This window comes from Neurospora crassa, linkage group IV (assembly GCF_000182925.2).
Source record: "Neurospora crassa OR74A linkage group IV, whole genome shotgun sequence".
Lineage (NCBI taxonomy): Eukaryota > Fungi > Ascomycota > Sordariomycetes > Sordariales > Sordariaceae > Neurospora > Neurospora crassa.
The window spans coordinates 2247893-2264423 of NC_026504.1; the positions used below are offsets into that span (position 1 = coordinate 2247893).

The 16531-nt window shown below is 51.5% G+C and overlaps 7 protein-coding genes and 3 non-coding genes across 12 annotated transcripts; 2 read left to right on the top strand and 8 right to left on the bottom strand.

Annotated features, from left to right (window-relative positions):
• Positions 1–9: 9 nt before the first annotated feature.
• On the top strand, positions 10–95 carry NCU15160. The gene has a single exon. It is a non-coding gene; the product is annotated as a tRNA-Gln (tRNA).
• Positions 96–265: 170 nt separating this feature from the next.
• On the bottom strand, positions 266–1800 carry NCU07683 (small nuclear ribonucleoprotein). The gene is made up of 4 exons (XM_957232.3): positions 1607–1800; positions 1381–1521; positions 1167–1217; positions 266–1052 (listed from the first exon to the last, which is right to left on the bottom strand). Exons 1-4 carry the CDS (start codon positions 1607–1609, stop codon positions 855–857), a joined length of 393 nt encoding a protein of 130 aa, XP_962325.1. The 5' UTR covers positions 1610–1800; the 3' UTR covers positions 266–854.
• A 449-nt stretch (positions 1801–2249) lies between these two features.
• Positions 2250–2334, bottom strand: NCU15161. The gene has a single exon. It is a non-coding gene; the product is annotated as a tRNA-Ala (tRNA).
• A 1410-nt stretch (positions 2335–3744) lies between these two features.
• Positions 3745–3829, bottom strand: NCU15162. The gene has a single exon. It is a non-coding gene; the product is annotated as a tRNA-Ala (tRNA).
• Positions 3830–4136: 307 nt separating this feature from the next.
• NCU11369 lies at positions 4137–6061 on the bottom strand. 2 transcript variants are annotated; one of them, XM_011396043.1, is made up of 6 exons: positions 5805–6061; positions 5650–5731; positions 5504–5586; positions 4833–5427; positions 4637–4768; positions 4137–4559 (listed from the first exon to the last, which is right to left on the bottom strand). In XM_011396043.1, the coding sequence occupies exons 1-6, from the start codon at positions 5837–5839 to the stop codon at positions 4527–4529; spliced, it is 960 nt and encodes a 319-aa protein (XP_011394345.1). In that variant the 5' UTR covers positions 5840–6061; the 3' UTR covers positions 4137–4526. The 2 variants fall into 2 exon arrangements, with proteins under 2 accessions (XP_011394345.1, XP_011394346.1); XM_011396044.1 differs by having other exon boundaries at positions 4232–4768; positions 5805–6009.
• Positions 6062–6235: 174 nt separating this feature from the next.
• On the bottom strand, positions 6236–8821 carry arg-14 (arginine-14). 2 transcript variants are annotated; one of them, XM_011395953.1, is made up of 3 exons: positions 8557–8819; positions 8314–8496; positions 6236–8238 (listed from the first exon to the last, which is right to left on the bottom strand). In XM_011395953.1, exons 1-3 carry the CDS (start codon positions 8617–8619, stop codon positions 6406–6408), a joined length of 2079 nt encoding a protein of 692 aa, XP_011394255.1. In that variant the 5' UTR covers positions 8620–8819; the 3' UTR covers positions 6236–6405. The 2 variants fall into 2 exon arrangements, with proteins under 2 accessions (XP_011394255.1, XP_011394254.1); XM_011395952.1 differs by having other exon boundaries at positions 8314–8821.
• A 1-nt stretch (position 8822) lies between these two features.
• NCU11370 (6-phosphogluconate dehydrogenase 2) lies at positions 8823–10607 on the bottom strand. Its single transcript, XM_001728036.2, has 2 exons — positions 10107–10607; positions 8823–10047 (listed from the first exon to the last, which is right to left on the bottom strand). Exons 1-2 carry the CDS (start codon positions 10149–10151, stop codon positions 9172–9174), a joined length of 921 nt encoding a protein of 306 aa, XP_001728088.2. The 5' UTR covers positions 10152–10607; the 3' UTR covers positions 8823–9171.
• A 287-nt stretch (positions 10608–10894) lies between these two features.
• vma-9 (vacuolar membrane ATPase-9) lies at positions 10895–11959 on the top strand. Its single transcript, XM_957230.2, has 3 exons — positions 10895–11089; positions 11169–11252; positions 11365–11959. The coding sequence occupies exons 1-3, from the start codon at positions 11079–11081 to the stop codon at positions 11495–11497; spliced, it is 228 nt and encodes a 75-aa protein (XP_962323.2). The 5' UTR covers positions 10895–11078; the 3' UTR covers positions 11498–11959.
• On the bottom strand, positions 11798–13394 carry NCU16784 (hypothetical protein). Its single transcript, XM_011396086.1, has 4 exons — positions 13054–13394; positions 12854–12907; positions 12589–12781; positions 11798–12494 (listed from the first exon to the last, which is right to left on the bottom strand). The coding sequence occupies exons 1-4, from the start codon at positions 13234–13236 to the stop codon at positions 12031–12033; spliced, it is 894 nt and encodes a 297-aa protein (XP_011394388.1). The 5' UTR covers positions 13237–13394; the 3' UTR covers positions 11798–12030.
• Positions 13395–13534: 140 nt separating this feature from the next.
• On the bottom strand, positions 13535–16332 carry NCU16785 (hypothetical protein). The gene has a single exon (XM_011396087.1). The coding sequence runs from the start codon at positions 15754–15756 to the stop codon at positions 13930–13932; it is 1827 nt and encodes a 608-aa protein (XP_011394389.1). The 5' UTR covers positions 15757–16332; the 3' UTR covers positions 13535–13929.
• Between the last annotated feature and the right edge of the window lie 199 nt (positions 16333–16531).

Here is a 16531-nt window from a genome sequence, read left to right on the forward strand (position 1 = left end):
AACTCACAAGGTTGTATAGTGTAGCGGTTATCACTCCGGATTCTGATTTCCTTCAGAACATTCCGGCAACCCCGGTTCGATTCCGGGTACGACCTCAACTTTTGAGTTTTTTCCTCTAATTTCTTTTTTTTTCTTCCTTCTTTCTTCTTTTTCTTCTTTTTTTTTTTTTTTTTTTTTTTTTTTTTTGGAGTAACTCCTTCCATAGTTGTAGCCGCTCCGTACCACCTGTTTCCTTGCCATGGGCAATTATTTCGTTGCCTCAAAAGCTGCAACAAGTCGCCCGCGAAGTGCATCATTTTTGTGTGACATGGAGGTCTCAGGACGCCGCCAGTTTTGTAATCCTTTCAATGCTTGTTGATAACGGAAAAGAATCTCTCAAATGACGATAATGCGATACAATGTGCCTTTTGTGTTAGGTGCAAGAGAAAATCAACCAGGAACTTCAAGCTTGGGTATCTTTTGCTTTAAAATAGTCATATCCTTCGTGCCGTAAATTCCATGCTGATGCATCGAACACCTAGTCCGGTCTATGTGTCCGAGCCAGGCCTCTTCCAAAAAGCCCACACGATGACTGCCCATGAACCATCATGCATGTCTGTCGCTGGAGATGGTCTTCGTGCCCCATTCAACCCCGCCTGGGTTTTGTGTGAAAGCCCATTCGGACCGTGCAAGATGCAGCCCATGTTTCTTTCTTGGCTGATGCTCTCCATCCCTTTCCTCTCACCCCTACGCACAATCGCGGCGGCCCCTCGCGCCTCTCGTTCATCGATCGTATCATTATCAAAAGGCCGTACTTCCCTACGTTGGGTGGTCGTTGCGCCTCGCTCGCTGTCCCAAGAACATGGAATTCCACCTCATGCGCCCCTGCCACGGCCGCGGCCTCCCCTGTGACCACCTCTGTCGCCCCCTCCTCGTCCGCCACGGCCGCCACGGCCGCCATAATCGCCTCTGTTCTGTCCGCCGCCGCGGCCGCCTCTGTGTCCACCGTGTTGACTGTGTTGCTGCTCCCTTGCAATGTCGATCACGTCGTCCGGTACTCGAAGATATTTGATCTGTTTGTCCCCATAACCATTAGAAACCGCTGGTCGATTGATCGTTGACTCCTTTCCTGGCAAGAGGCAAGAAGAGAGAGAAAAGGAGGGGGAGGGGACAATGTCGAGACTTACGTTGTTTCCCTTGACGTAAACCTCTGGTAACCTCACAAACTTATCGCCTTCCTATTACGTCATGTAAAGTTCGTTGGTAAGCTGCCTTGTCCCCGACATTCTCTTCGACGTGTTGGATTGCTTGTTTCATCCACTCGCTCATCATCATCATCATCACTGTGCATCATCGCTCGAACGAAGGGACGGAGGGACGGAGGTAGGAGGTAGCACTAACCGGGCTGGTCTGAACAACCTCCCTTAGCGTCAGATTCATCCATGTATCGCATTGGATCAAGTGGCCGTTGAGCGTTTCGCCGTTCTTGAGCTCAACGAGCATGGGATGGCCTTGCGCCGCGGTGAGGATGCCTAACGGTAGCTGTTTGTTGCGAGGGAGCAAAAGGTTAGTACATTTCCAAGAGGGATACCGAAGTGACGCTATATGCAATGAGAATTCGACGTACCATAGTAGTGAGTTTGGAAATCGACAGCCGTTAGTTAGGCTGCCTATTGTTGTTGCGACGGAGACCAAAAGGAGAAGTTGACGTGTTGGATGTAGTGACCAAAGGGAAGTGCGCCCGCGACGGGAAGCCTGTCCTGGCGCCGTGGCGTAGCTGGAGCTTGCCGGCCGCAACAGCTTATGGAGTAACAAATGTAGCGTGGAGCAATGACATGGTTTACCAGGATATCTGGGAGCCGAAAATCAAATACAGTCGAACCCCCTGAAACTGCATACTCCAGATTCTGCATATATGCTAGTTAGTGCATAGAATTTCCAGGTCTGAATCCGCCATTTTTGCCCAAGCCCCGCCTCCAGAAACTGCATATACGCCATTTAGTGCATGGATTTTGGCGGTCTGGATTACATGCAGTTTCAGGGGGTTCGACTGTAGCCAACCGGCAACCCGAGATACACTATACTTAGTGTACAGAAAAGGTGGGACAGCCAAAAAGGAATAATATCCCACGTATATTTGTTATCTAAAGCTTCAGAGTAGCAGTAAGTAAAAAAAAAACGGGTTCTCACTGCAATTGGAAATACTGTTATCCAGATCCAAGTAATTTCAAGAAAAGTGCGGGAGCAAAGAGACATCGAGTCAAAAAGAGTGGACGAGCTGGGAATCGAACCCAGGACCTTTCGCATGCTGTGAAACATGCTAAGCGAACGCTCTACCAACTGAGCCACACGCCCTGAATGAGTAATGCAGTGTTTGCGCTTTGCGCCCTATAGCTGGAGCTCAAAGTTAGAACTCCCCGCAGTCTTCTGTAACTCATGGGCATGTCAAGCGCCTATGTTGAATCAGTTTGCCATATCCCTTGAGGAGAGTTCCTATCAAACGACGCTTAAGCTTAGTTGAGGCTCCCGAGTTGAATATAGAAAATGATAGCCGGACTAATTGACCTCCAACATTTAAAAGTTGAATAAGAAGTCTCGGACACTAATGAGACATTAGACTTTACCTCCATATCTAGTGTATATTTGTCGTAGGTAGAGTGCGTGTTATGGTACTAGCAGACTGTAGTAATTCATTGCCAAAAAGTCACCCGCCAGTCCTTATTGCAGCTCTTGTTGAACAGTGGACTGATAAAGATAGTTTGGAACTTGAGGCTATAGCACTATCATATGTATCGTTTCGAAGGGATTTGTTGAGCCTTGTAATAAGTGGGATCTAACAAGGAAACGCATCCTGCTCTTCACTGATTTTGCTGTTTATCTCATTATCTGCCGTGTCTCCTGTCTTCTCTGAGCCCAGTGTCCTAGTGAACTCGCGCCCCTCAGAGTAACGGTAAGTGTCACAGTTTGAGGATTTCTCGCATATTGGACCGTTGATTTAATGACATGTAGAACGCCCTACACAAACCTTCTTTTTCGATGGCTCAGTTGGTTTTGACAACGCGCCCTGGCCGTGTTCATTATAGTCGAGAACAAGACCTGGTAGAAACAAGGGGGAAAGAGGATTTCACTGTGATATGTAAATGACATAAAGACAAGATTGTTCCTCAATTGTAACCAAAGTTCATATTGGCTTCCCGTCTATATAACCTTAATAACATAAATGCCGGTCAGCTCGGAGTAGAAGATGACTGGAAATAACTTTGGCTCATTGTTCTGATCTTGGTAACGGGTGTCAGCATGTGTAAAGATGTCAGTCAGAATGGAAACATAGAAAATAAATGACAGGTTCTACAGAAGTTCGCGAGCGGATACGTTCTAGGATCTCTTCCGTTCGTCTACCAAGAAGTATGACTTTACGAGTAAGATGAAAGTCTCTAGTCGTCTCATATCCTTCTTGGTGCATCAGTGCTCACTGGTAGTAGCTCTACTTTCTCGGAACACTTCCTACCATGGTGGGATGGGTTAGTTAAACCCGTGGATCGACCTGTCGAACACAGTGTTCACGAAGCTTTGGCTATGTGGTTCGTGTAGAGTACCTAACAGAGAGGTAGAACTTTCGCGCGCAACCGCAGTATTTTCGGTCTCAAGCTACGATAGTGGACGGACAAAAGGCGTGTAAGTCTTGACTATAGTAGCAAAAAGGCAACCAGACCATCAAATAAGATGACAAACAAGGTTGGAAGGACGGCAAAAAGAACAAAAGAGTGGACGAGCTGGGAATCGAACCCAGGACCTTTCGCATGCGGTAAAACATGCTAAGCGAACGCTCTACCAACTGAGCCACACGCCCGTAATGTTATAATTACACTAGCGTCGCAGACATTGGTCTCTATAGCAGACGGCAAAAGCAGCCAACATTCCCTGCGAGGCCGACGTTTGATATGCTTGTTACGATGCACCTCAGATGCAGGTTTGGAGACTCGGGTCGATATTTTGCTCACTCCTGTTGATTGCATAGATAATGTATATGATGTATTTAGTATCGAAGATAGGTAGAGGTCTGTCTTTTAGAGAGGGAGCTAGCCGCACGGGAAGGGACTAGGACTGGGAAAGGTTTGACAGTCGACGTACTGAGAAAGTTCCACCCGATCAGAGATGTCTGTAAAGGTAATGAAAGGATTCTGGTTGATTTAGGACATAAAGACCAGAGGTGCTGCCCTCGACGCATTCGACTTCTTCAATCGCAAAAGGTGGCAAGCTATAATGATGATAGGAGTCAAGCAGATAGTTCAGCGAGCATTTGATTTGATAACATATCTGGTATAGTGAAAGAAACAAATCGACAGGGTCTGGTCCGTCACCAATGGCCAAGTCTATGGACATGGTATGATTAGTGTACCGAAGCGCCCAAACATGCCATTATCACCCATGGTGCCTTGTACCTAGGGTATCCGAGTTCATAGCTCGTAGGGAATCCCACGTGTCACTTCCGTCGACGCGTATACTACCTGATGAACTTCTCTCCTTCTTCCCAAGATCTGAAGTGTTTAAGCATTCTCGCGGCTCTTGCGGTAGCTCGCCTGTGGCGACAACGGCAACAGTTAGCACAACGGAGGCCTAGGGTTTACTACAAAGAGTACGTCGAAGCACGACTTGCCTCCTGTTCGACCTGTAGTCCGTCAATGACGGGCGCAAGCTCGCTCAGAATCTCGTGAGCCCGCTTGTGAAATTCCATCTGGGCAGCAATGAGCTCGGCAAGATTGCGTAGCGGTTCAGGGGTATCGAGCACCTAGTACACACCCGTGTGTCAGTTATCAAGCAAGAAATGAACCGGACAATGGGGAGCCACCCACGTTCTTCATAACAGCCACAGCTTCCTCGGTCTGGGTGACGAACTCGTCCTCCGCCTTCTCAATCTCCTCTTGCGCCTCAGGGCTGAGCTCATGCTCGTCGTGGGCGGAGGCGGCGGTTCCAGGCAACCTCCAGGTAGTACCCTTGACGCGCGCCTTGACGGCATCAAGGTTAAGACGGGCCTTCTCGACGTTCTGACGGGCGCGCGTGGCAAACTTAAGGTTGGTGTTAAGCGTGGTGTTCCATCCAGCGAGGAAGCGACTCTGGATCTGCGCGTCCTGGGCTAGACGAGCCTCGCCAACGCTCTCCATGGCGAGGGCATACTTCTCAAGAGCCGTGGCCAAAGGGTCCTCTCCAGCACCGGTATGCTGTTGGTGCAGAAGCTGGCTACTCGCCAAACTGGCACGGGCGATAGCATGGTTGAATGTCTTGGGCTGCGGCTTGGCGCTGGGAGGAGCAGTGAGGGCAGCCTGCGCCTCAGCGGTCGAGGTTGCCGACGACAGAAGCTGAACCTTTTCGCTGACGGTGCGGCCGAGATCCTGGAAGGTCTCCTTGATGTTGGGAGGGTAATCGTAGGGCTCATGCGAGTATTGGGAGCTGTTGAACGGATGGCCAAATCAGCTTCACAGCACCCGATAATGACCAGGCGGAATGTAAATAGAAAGCAGCTTACGTCACAGCGAGCATCTTCTGATGAACAGCCTTGATCGCATCGACACGCTTCTCGAGCTCGATGTACTCGGCAGGCAATTGAGTCTATCGCGAGAGCTGTCAGCCATCCCAAGCCATAGTGAGTAGCGACTCTCAGTTGCTGCTGACCTTATCCTCGGCCTGACCCAGCTGCTCCTTGGTGAATTGAACAGTGCGCGACGCGATGGGGGCGATTTGCCCACCCCAAGAACTGCAATCGACAAGCAAGTTAGCATACCAGCTGAATGGATGGAAGGACGAGTATGGCGGGGCAAGTTATTTACCCTAGGTTCTTCTGGAAACCCTTGAACATGTCCATGATGAGATGGTCTTTGGTGGCGACGAGAACTTCGATGGTCTGTAATCGGTTGCGATACCAGTGGGTTGAGACGTTCACTTGATCGGGGAGAGGCGCCGAGTATTTGAATGTTGGCTGCCTCGTGTAATTCAAATGGAGCTCCTCTTCTGGTGAGGTGTGCTAGAGTCCAGGGGAGATGCTGATGGACGGCGCCTGGAAGGAGTCCCACCAGCAACCCCACTGGTCCTTGTCATCTTGGGAGACTGTCTGACTGTGCACGTGGAGTACGACACCTTGAAGGCTCGAATGACTTGATTGGCTGTCGACTGTCACATTCATTTCGAATACGTTTTCGCATCATGAAAGCATGTCGCCCACTGTGAAGAAAAGCTGGCGAGTGAGATGGGCGTCCTAAATCAAGAATCAAGATAAATGGTTTCCATATTGTCCATCTTCTAGTTCAACATGGCACATAACCTCATAGTTTCCCACGACAAGCTAGGCCAAAACGCGCCTCTCATCGCCAGTCCTATCGTGTGCCCGAACCTACGTCCATACACTTATCTCCAATGACCCGAAGCTATTCCTCAGTCAGCTGGTTTCGTGGTGTCGGCCCAAGAAGGTGCAATATTCCTGCACACATCTTCATAATCTCTCATCATCTGGTCGTTTGAAACCGCCTCGGGAGTCGTCCAGAACATGGCCCAGTTGCTCTCCGGCAGCTTCAGCACGCCGCGAGATCGCTCAAAGTACCATTTATTGACCGGGTTGTCTTTCCTGCTCCTCCAGCAAACGCCGTCTGGGAAAGCGTCACGAACCATGGCGTTAAACACAATATCTGCCACGCCACCGGCTCCTTGACTCTTGCGTAGAACCGCAAATTTGTCAAGATACGGCACGAGTCGGCCTTTCCGGTAAGCCGTCTCTTCGTCAAGCCCAAATGGCGTCTCCCACGTAAGAATCGCGCCGCCCTCGTACTCTCCAGCGATGATGATTCCCGCGAGGCTGTCCTTGACTCTGTCAAGGTAGTGTTCGACGTTGAGTTTTCTTCCGAAGGAGTCATTGATCAAATGTACCAGCCTCGGTAAATCGATACACGTATCTGTCAACCTGAGTCTTGGAACACCAGGTTGCGGTGGCTGCCAACGGTTCACCCGCGGATCAGGGAAGATGGTTACTGGCAGTCCTCTCTTGGCCAGGGTAGTTGTGGGCATCCGGGACAGAGCAATTTCCTCATCTTGGTGCGTGGGCTTGATTCGGCCGATAGGAAGCGATGATGAGTAGATGGGTCGGTCGGTGAGTAGATTGTGTATCAAGGGATTGCGCCAGGTTCTCGTCTTTACTTCACCCGCGAACCCATCGGGCTTGGCTTCAAGCTGGTTACGCCTTGACACGTTGATATTTGCAGCCTCTGCAGGGCTGGTCATCACCACGGATGCGTTTGATGGAAGCAAGGCCAATGTGGATTTGGCGAGCCGTAGGTTTTCCAGATGAACCGTAGCCCTGGCACTGACACCAGCGTCTTTCGTTCCTGCCGAGGTAGGTTGAGTCTTTTCGTAGAGAGCGTCTTGGATATTCTTGAATTCGTCTTCCAGATTGATGAAAACTTGGGTGCCATGGCCTTGTCTGTGGGACGGGATGCCACCCAAAGGATCGATAACGATGACCCGATCAACCAAAGCCTTTCGGAAAGACTGACCGTCGCTGACCTTCTCCGCCAACTGCCGGTAGTCCGAAGATTGTTGGCCAAACTGCAATCCCGCGAAAAAGGTTGTTAGGGCGATAACAATGTCATTGGCATCAGCTTTAGAGTATTGGAGAGACGCGTCGGAGTATGCTCGTGGCGGGACGACCAGTATGTGACCATTGGCAAGTGGCGTAGTAAACGCCTTTCCGAACCCCACGTAAAGGGGGTTGGAGGGGACAGAAGATGGGATCTGGGGGTTTTCAGTTGACTTCCATATGCCCGAGTCAACCACTTCGGCGGCCGGGAACCCATACTGACCGATTGCTCTCAGGAGTCTATCCGTCTGTTCTGTGACAGTTTCGTGCCAGCTAGAAGCTTGGTTGGGCTTAATGTCGTCACAATCAAGGACTATCACACTGAGCAGACCAAGATCTCTCAGTCTAGTGAGGGTCTTGGCAACACCCTCAAGGAGGACATCATCCCACGCCTGTGGTGCCCTCAACTTCACGACGGCCACGTGTGGTGCTTCGTTTCTCTTGACCGAAATTTCCTTTTCTGTTCCTTGAACAAAAGCAGGCCTACCGGCCACGGAGGCTGGGACACCCAATATACCGATGGTGGACGGTTTCTTCTGCCCAGCGCTCGTTAGGGCTGCGGAAGAACCGAAAGTTTGAAGATAACCTCGCGCATCGCGCTTCGTGGCCGACGACTCAAGAACGGAAATAAGGAACTCCTGCACAGAGGGTCAGTCATGAAGAATGAGAACAGGTGAGAGAAGGACCCGATAGCTGACGGGAGGTGATCATACTCTGTCACTGTCCCTCTTTTGTCTCGCTTCAGCAGACGAGGGGTACGAGCTTCTGGGTGCAGATGGCCCCAATCGGGGGCTCACTTGGCGCTTCTCCTCCGCTTCGGCTTCTTGACGTTTTGACTGGGATGTCGTTGATGCGAAAGAACGTATCAGCGACTCATGTGTTCTCGCAGAACAAGCCTGGAGTGAGAGTGTGAGAACGACAGAGCGATGAGCATTTGGGGGCAAAAGAGAGCCTGCCTGCGTTGTAGATGTAGCATTGGTCCATGCATTGCACGAGCTGCGGCAAGTTCGCACAAACATGGCTCATGAATCTGTTGTTGGCGTGATGACGGTAAGAGCTGGCTGACTGACGAAACTCCGTCATGAACTTGACAGAGCCCGAAGATACCCTTTACAGGCTCGCCCGACCTAAGATACCAGTGCGAGCCCGAGAATCAACGACACAGTCATGCCCAGCTGTGTTCCGCTATACAAGAGAATCAATTGGGATCAGACGGCACTCAATGTTGAAAAGCAGAAGCTGTGTCTTGTACTTGATGTGTCAACCACGAGGAACGGCCGGGGCTGGTGCCATTACTACTGGGAGGATATGTACAGTGACCGCAGTTGTTGCTCCAATTGGTTAGGTGGCCCGAGATGCGCTGTGTGTCAAGCAAAAAACCCCACAAATTGTTGAGCGAGACAGCTTCCAGATATCTTCCGTCGCTACTCCACACCGGGGGATATCAGATCATCTGATAACAAGTTACCCTTCCAAAATAGTACAAACATCATAACGGCCACCCCAGTCTTGACAGCTGTACTCTTCAGTGCTTAGACCCCAATACTTCTAGAGATATTACAGCTCCACGCTTATTCGTTTTCATATGGCAAGCCGTTCTCCATCCTGACCGCGCCATAGATACCGGCGATATCACCCTTCTCTCCAACATGCGCCTTGAGCTCAGCGAGGTGGGCATCGCCCGTTTCCACATTGTGCAACCTCACACCTGCCTCCTTTGCAAGGCTCATCGCATGGCCTGCATCTTTTCTCGCGAGATCGACGGTAAAGAGAGGGTATTCGCGTTTGTGATAATCCCCCGTGAGCATCCGAGTCGAATAGGCCGCATAGGGACCCGGAAACATGCCCTCGATCCACTGGTGCAAGTAGTCCGTGCCCAACCCGGACTTCTCAGCTAGGACGTGGCCCTCGGCGAGTTGCTCAACCATGTTGAGAACGAAGGTATTTCCGATGAGCTTGAGCGTCAATGCCTTGCGATAAGGCTCGTCGCTCATGTTGATCTCGGCCTTGGATGTGACCCCCTTGAAGTAAGGCCTAGCTCTGTCCACCGAGGCCTTGGGTCCTGCCAGGACACCTACGAGCTGACCGGCGTCCGCCATGGCTGGGGCACCAAAGACAGGAGCTGCAACAAATTGAGCTCCCGCAGCTTCGACTTGCTGAGCAATCTTCTCGGTCGTATCGGGGTGAATAGTCGAGCATTCGATAATAAGCTTGCCCTTGACGTCATTCTTCAGAATCTCAGCGATGGATGCTTCCACCACCGCGTCATTGGAGAGGATGTTGAAGATGATGTCCGCCTTGCTCACGCCCTCTGCAATGGAGTCAACGATTTCCGTCTTTCCGGCGGGCAGCTTCTCGCTGAGATCGATGCACCTTTGCTTGGTACGGTTGTAGATCAGGAGCGGCTGGTCGAGGTTCGCTTTTTCCACGATGTTTGCGGACATTCCCTATGCAGGTGTCAGATATGCTCGTGCTGCAAAATCGAAGCTGTTAATGTGATGCTCACCCGTCCCATGTTGCCCAATCCGATCCAAAACAATCTCGGAGCCATGTTTGCTGCTCGTCACGGTATTTATCACTTCTGTAAGATATCGCTGCTTAGAGGTATTCAAGTTAGGGTGGCAGATCGAAGGCTATCTCAGCGCCTAACACCACTAGAGAGGTTGTTGCTACAGGGTGGGGGTTGCAAGTCAGAGACAAGTTTGGATTTATGAACTTGAGATGACAAAGGGTCACATCTTCATTTATACCAGTCCCGATCACACAAGTTAATCCGAGATCCGGGGTCTTCCAGTCGTTGTTGATGTAGAGCCGAATGAGGGGTTCGGGCAACCGGCCGGTGATATTCATGGAGCTTCGTCGCCCCGGGATCAACACGGAAGTGAACGATACCACGAATTTCAATTTCTACTAACCAAAATGTCTGTAAACCTGCTTCGATTGGTCATCAACGGGGAAACCAACGAAATCCAAAAGGTATGGAACAAGTACAAAATTTGAGAAGACCTCCATTACAGTGATACTGAAACTGAGATCGAGTCGGTCATACGGCCATACTGCAGTACCATAGGTATTGGCGACTATACTGAAAAGCACCTTAGTCAGCAGCTCAATGGCGCGTAGTGTGTACCTCTAGGTACTACCTTAGTCTACTGCGACATGGGATGCCGCTACATTCCCCGTCTCAGCGCAACTGAGGCTCCTGCCACTGCTCCTGTAGGGTACAAGTAGGTAGGGATTAGCTGCGCGCCAGCGCTGCCAGCCTGCCGCTGCATCGCCTGAGGTTGGACGGTTGTGAATCCGCCAACGACGGGCATCATCCGCGATCCAACCAGGTACCCCAACCAGACCGACAACAACAACAACAACAATAACAACAGCGAACCATCACGAACCCGCTTTGACCTTTTACACACCATATCGGCAATCGTCGCTTCTGGGTCGTATCTAAAGAATTGCCAACCAAGATACTGGAAAAATGGCGAACGGGTCAGTCCTCCCAGCCCTGTACTTTCCGTTGCCGAATCGCGCTGCGACTTTGAACTGACGTCCTGCTTCCGGCGCGCAGATGGAGTATTATCATCGGCCTGGTGATTGTCGCCGGCATGTGTGTGGCCGCCTGGATCTTTTCGCCCAAGGGTGAGAACCAAGTGTACGTCCTTTCTTCCTTCCTTCGCCTGTCTTGTGTGTTGTGTTGCCCCGCGCAGTAATGGCCGGCGCTGTTTTCCAAGAACATCAGCTAACATGTTCTTCGAACCGCGCAGACTATGGCGATCGTCCCTCATTCTTGCCTTCGTCAGCTGTTATCTCATGTGGGCTATCACCTTCCTTGCGCAACTACATCCCCTCATCGAACCCAGACGTTCCGATTTGCGCAAAGAATACATTCACCACTGAAGCGAAATATGACGGCGGCAATGACAATGACGTACACGACAAGAAGATGGTGAGAGACGGGAACCACATCGAGGCTAGAAAGACACCCACGTCTGGCATATGCTGGGCAATAATGATGACCAGGAAAATGGAAGAAGAAGGATGGGGTGGCAGTTCCGGAAGACGAGACCTGGACTTGTGGCATTGCTAAGGTTGTATAAATACCCCAACCAACACTTATACACATCATCGGAGAAGGCGGGCATGGCGTTATTGGGCGGAATATGCAACTTTCAAAACCTTGGTGCATCATCAGAAACATTGGGAAAGAGGGCCTTGATGAGTTGGCTTCTACAACGGCAGACACTGTGTGGTCCGTCACCGTTCTGAAAGATGATAAGGCCGTTTGAGAAATTTACATTCAGTACAATCGATTCTTTGTTGCATCGCTCTGCTCCTTTGACCAGACGACTGCAAAATACACCTTCCCGAGGCTTGATTAGGCAGAGAGAGACGTGACCTGTGTTCAAAGAATCACTCCAAACCCATAGAGGTCAACCAACAGCCAGCCTCCCAAGCCAATCTTTTGCATACATCAACAGGGAACCCAACACCCTTCCCTCCTCCGCCACGCTATGCTCCCCGACCGAGTCCACGCCATCCAGCCCAGCCGCCCATAAGATCGCCCTTCCCATGGCCCACCGGCTCAGCGCGCCCGCCGTCGCCAGCAGCGTCGCCACGCCGTAGTTGCAGTCTAGCAAGATCTTGAGCGCCTCGACGTTGTTAGCCACCACGGCCCAGCCGAGCGATCGCGCCGCCGCAGGAACGTCGTATTCCCATATTACCATCAGGATGGGGAATAACTTGGTGGAAGACGAAACGAGAAGCGCGGTCGAGACCGAGTTGGGCCGGCTGAACTGCGGGAGAATGCCGAGGAGGTGGAGAGGAGAGTACCGGCTGGAGGTGAGGAAACGGATGGAGCCGTGGAAGGCGAGGGTTGAGAGGGTACAGAGGAGAACTTTTTGTGTGTTTCCGGAGTTAGCATGTTGAGAGGAGAACTGTCGAGAAAAAAAAGGGGGGGGAATCTCGTTCTGCAATAGGACAGGACGTACGGAAGAACATGTACTGTAGCACAATGGGTTGTTGCGCTAGACGACCAAAGTTGCTCACGCTTGCGCTGTTCATACCGGGCGATGCTGTGCCATCTACACTGTTGACGGTCGGAACTGATTGCTTTTCAATGCGTGCCCAAGTGAGATAGACATCGAAGAGAAGGAGAAGCACTCCGAGGCGGATGATGGAAGGCTTTTCAAGACGAGTCCGCTATGTTAGTGACGGAAACACCTGTGAGATGAGAATGGGCATTCAATCACGTACTGCAAATTCATCCTCGTCTTTCATCAAGGTGTTGTGAAGTAAATGTCTATAGACCTATGGCCATTCATGGTGTTTTAGCTCTTTGTATCTTCAAACAAAAGTCACCTTTCACTTCTCAAGTGCTCAATCTTGTGCCTACTGGAGCACCTCTTGATGTATCAAGTGCATTGACTGATTGGTTGACTGTGTTCATCACATACCTGTGGTTTGATCAAGACGAGATCAATGAAGAGTACGACAAAGTCATGCTCGACATATTTGTCACAGAAGCGGCCGCAGTTCTTGCACACCGTCAATCGGATGTTGTGTCCAGTCGACTTGTCACCTGCGCCCTCCCTCCATAACGTCTTCACAGGGTGTCTGCATTCGATGCAAATCGGCATTCGGACCGCGAGATTGAGCAGAGACGAGGCTGATGGGGTTAAGTGTGTATCGTGATTGAAATTATCGTTGAGGGTTCGTAAGTGTTGTGATGGATTTAACCGCTTGTGATTTGATGGCGTTCCTCAATGTTTCCGCCGTGGATGATGCTGAGGGAGAGTTCTTGGCGTCTATAGCAATTCAGTGTTAGTCCACCTCTGGTTTACATGGTAAGCGCTGGGTTAGGGTTCAATGTGTGTACCACAGTATGTTGTGCAGTTTTGATGCTGCTTCACCAGGCCCAGCCATTTCAGGGGCTCGAACAGAGGTTAAACGTCCGTCAACGATATTCGTCCTCATTTGGCCAAATGATCTCGTCCATCGCATCGATATCTCGAATTGTACCGCCGTTGTCCAAATCAAAACGGTGGTTCATGGCGCATGAGAAATATACTTTTCGGTGATCCTATGGTCTAGTGATTGCTTTGAATGTGCCCGCTTTCGCTCTAATTCTCGATATACACAAAACCGCCAAAATAGATATTAATGCAAACCTGGCCAACTTTGCTGGCCCCCTATGATGAAGAAAGAGGACGCCATTATACTTAACTGTGATAACATGCTCATCATGAGTGGGGATCCCCCGTCATGATTCCAAAGCTGCAAATTACCCGAGAACCGATGCAAACGAGCGATCTATCTGTCCAAAGCTACAATTAGTCTGCCTTCTTATCCCTCCCAGCAAGATTGCCGCTGGGGAACCGCCCTCTCATCATTCCACTCCCACCCATTGTAGCGCTTCTTCCAGAGGTACCGACTTCAAAATTCGACAGTCCTGTGTCCTGTAAATTGTTAGACGTAGGATTGACAGGGCCTCCTCGATCATCGTCACTATTAGTGTCGGTAAGCTCGATGAGGTCGCCTTCTTCTGCCCCAAGAGGCGATCGTTTCGGTACGCCTAAAGAAGGCGTTCCCAATGGTCGTTTGACAAAGGCGCCTCGTAGCCAATTCTCGACCGCCGCAGCTGCTTTATCGAGGCCGGTGGACCCTTGGCCATTTAACCTCGAGGCATCGCCTCCGTCTTCAAAAGGACTCTCCACAATAGTTGGGTGCTCCTCAGCGCCGTGGAAACCGAGGCGGGCGGTTTCAGCACCCATAACAGCCATGGACGGTAGAGAGTCAATGTTGAGGCCCGGTAGATGTTTATTTGTCCACGTGTTGAAATAATCCTTCTCGGGCCCGGGCGCTCTTACATTCCGCAGCGAGCCTACACCCCCCGGCCGTCTCATCCATGCTGGCCGCGCATCATCTCCAACAAGACTAGGACGGCTTCCTATAAGACTCGTTCGGCGAGAAGATATGCTGCCGGGACTCATGGGACCGGTCTCTCCACTCAGGGTGGTACCCGGTACGTCCATTGACGTCCTAGGCGACGTCATCGTGGAAGTGGTGTTCATGCTCTTCCTCCGACGCGGGGGAAAGTATCCCAGAACCTTACGTTCTACTCGTGCGACCTCAACAGGATGAGGAAACGAGTCGAGTGATACCCAACGCACATGTGTCCATGGTCGCTCGTCATCATTTGTTGGTAATTTGTCGTCCCCGCCTCGATCGTTGGTTGAGGGGCCAAAAAACTCTCGGTTGTTGGAATTGTCTCGCCCAAATGGATCAGTTCCTTCCGGCGTACGAGCCAAGTAATCAACTTGAGTCCCTGAAAATGAGGGGCCTCCGCAAGGGCGCCCCTTGATCTCGCAGGCGTCGACAGGAATTGCAAGCCATTTGCGTATCTGAATATTGTCTCGAGACCATAGGCCGTTGGCCTTACGGAATGCGTCTTCACGGCACTTGTAGCGAAGCACAATCCCGGCGTAGGTATCGGTAGGTTGTACATGGTGAATGTACACCAGGTGCTCCGCTGCTTCCTGACTCTGAGAAGGTTCTCGCAAATCCTCGTCTGAATTACGCTTCTTGAACCTCCTGGAAACATCCAGGCCACCATTGACCCCCTCGTGGCTTTCGAGTACACTTGCTGTCCTAAGGGCCCTGAGACGCCCCTCCCGCTCGGTTAATGATCCTGATCCAACATCCTCCAAGCGTGGCCTCGACTCGTTTGGTGGTTCGGGACCCCAACTGCTGGAGCTCTTTTGTTTCCCAGCGGTTTGAGTTGCCAACCTTTCTGACCCGGTATGATATGATTCTCCACCGGTAAGCAGTGATGTGGTAAACTCCTGAACGGAGGCCCACGTCGAAGCCCACGAGCCATCGAGCAGACCACGGCCACCCCTGGGGCTACTTGTACGAGCGGAGCCCGCCGCGACCTCGAGTCTAGAATCGTTCCTCCCAGTAACATCTCCTATGCGTGCGGCGGGAATCGGCGAGGCCCCTCTGTCTGAGGTCCTGCTCGGGCTTGAGTAGAGGGAGGATGATGTTGCATTATTCCGGTTGCTCGCTACGCGGCGGTTCCGTGGCCGAAGAGAGTTATCATCCACTTCTGCTGAAGCCGACAAGAGAGCATTCGAAGGGGGGCGCTGCGAGAGACTCATGGCTTTGTGTTGATTGTGTCCTCGCAGGGAGGGCGCAAACCTCGGCGCCTTATGGTTCGTGGTTCGAAGGGAGCATCAGATAGCAGTTGTTCGAGGAACCATGGAGAGGGTGCCCCTTGCTGCTAGGCTGTTATTATTCTCTTTGCAAGTGTGTGACTGCTGGAGACTATGGGCACTGGTCGCAACGCTATGAGTGCCCTCGCTTCGTTTGTTTTTCCTCTCGAGATGCGCCGTAACGTGGAGTTCTCTTTGTAAGTTTATTGATGGAGACGGATTGCTCGCGGTGATGGCCCAATCGGTTGAAGCTGGGCTGGAGATCGGATCCGGTAGGACGTCGAGACAAAGGTACGGCGGGTAACAGGTCGTTGCGATTAGGTGGTTAATTGAAATGCGCGTCATGAAATCACAAAAATGCCACCAATAGCCGAACAATGATCTTGAACGGGAGACGCTCAGTTTGATGGGAAAGCTGGAGGGTGAAAGGTCCAAGAGCTTCCACTTCACTACGGTAGGTTGTGACGAGCTGGAGGAATCGATGCGCAAGCAGGAACGTGCCGTCCAGGTTCCCACTCACGCAGGGCAGTCGTGCCACTGTGTTCTAGTTGGCGGCGTCCCCGGCCTGTGGCCTGAATGGAGGCTCCCATAGGTATCCCGGAGGGGGCTCCCGTCGGCCAGTTCAGGGCCAAGAACCGGGCATAGCGGGGACCATGCCTTGCCTCCCCGGCCATGCCGTGCACTTGAAGGAAAGGCTCCACAATGTGTTTTGGCTCTGCGC

What these genes read in the sequence shown, in the direction of transcription:
- NCU07683 (XM_957232.3), bottom strand. An exon ending in AGGTTGTTCAGACCAGCCCG is followed by an intron (nt 1,218 to 1,380) that starts GTTAGTGCTACC and finishes ATGACGTAATAG; the next exon opens with GAAGGCGATAAGTTTGTGAG. An exon ending in TTTACGTCAAGGGAAACAAC is followed by an intron (nt 1,053 to 1,166) that starts GTAAGTCTCGAC and finishes GGGGACAAACAG; the next exon opens with ATCAAATATCTTCGAGTACC.
- NCU11369 (XM_011396043.1), bottom strand. Translation starts at nt 5,839, where the DNA reads ATGGACATGTTCAAGGGTTTCCAGAAGAACCTAGG. An exon ending in GGTTTCCAGAAGAACCTAGG is followed by an intron (nt 5,732 to 5,804) that starts GTAAATAACTTG and finishes TGTCGATTGCAG; the next exon opens with TTCTTGGGGTGGGCAAATCG. An exon ending in TGGGTCAGGCCGAGGATAAG is followed by an intron (nt 5,587 to 5,649) that starts GTCAGCAGCAAC and finishes CTCTCGCGATAG; the next exon opens with ACTCAATTGCCTGCCGAGTA.
- arg-14 (XM_011395952.1), bottom strand. Translation starts at nt 8,619, where the DNA reads ATGTTTGTGCGAACTTGCCGCAGCTCGTGCAATGCATGGACCAATGCT. An exon ending in AAAAGAGGGACAGTGACAGA is followed by an intron (nt 8,239 to 8,313) that starts GTATGATCACCT and finishes CCCTCTGTGCAG; the next exon opens with GAGTTCCTTATTTCCGTTCT.
- NCU11370 (XM_001728036.2), bottom strand. Translation starts at nt 10,151, where the DNA reads ATGGCTCCGAGATTGTTTTGGATCGGATTGGGCAACATGGGACGG. An exon ending in GATTGGGCAACATGGGACGG is followed by an intron (nt 10,048 to 10,106) that starts GTGAGCATCACA and finishes ACACCTGCATAG; the next exon opens with GGAATGTCCGCAAACATCGT.
- vma-9 (XM_957230.2), top strand. An exon ending in CCCAAGGGTGAGAACCAAGT is followed by an intron (nt 11,253 to 11,364) that starts GTACGTCCTTTC and finishes CGAACCGCGCAG; the next exon opens with ACTATGGCGATCGTCCCTCA.
- NCU16784 (XM_011396086.1), bottom strand. Translation starts at nt 13,236, where the DNA reads ATGCCGATTTGCATCGAATGCAGACACCCTGTGAAGACGTTATGGAGG. An exon ending in AAGACGAGGATGAATTTGCA is followed by an intron (nt 12,782 to 12,853) that starts GTACGTGATTGA and finishes CGTCTTGAAAAG; the next exon opens with CCTTCCATCATCCGCCTCGG. An exon ending in GCTACAGTACATGTTCTTCC is followed by an intron (nt 12,495 to 12,588) that starts GTACGTCCTGTC and finishes ACACACAAAAAG; the next exon opens with TTCTCCTCTGTACCCTCTCA.
- NCU16785 (XM_011396087.1), bottom strand. Translation starts at nt 15,756, where the DNA reads ATGAGTCTCTCGCAGCGCCCCCCTTCGAATGCTCTCTTGTCGGCTTCA.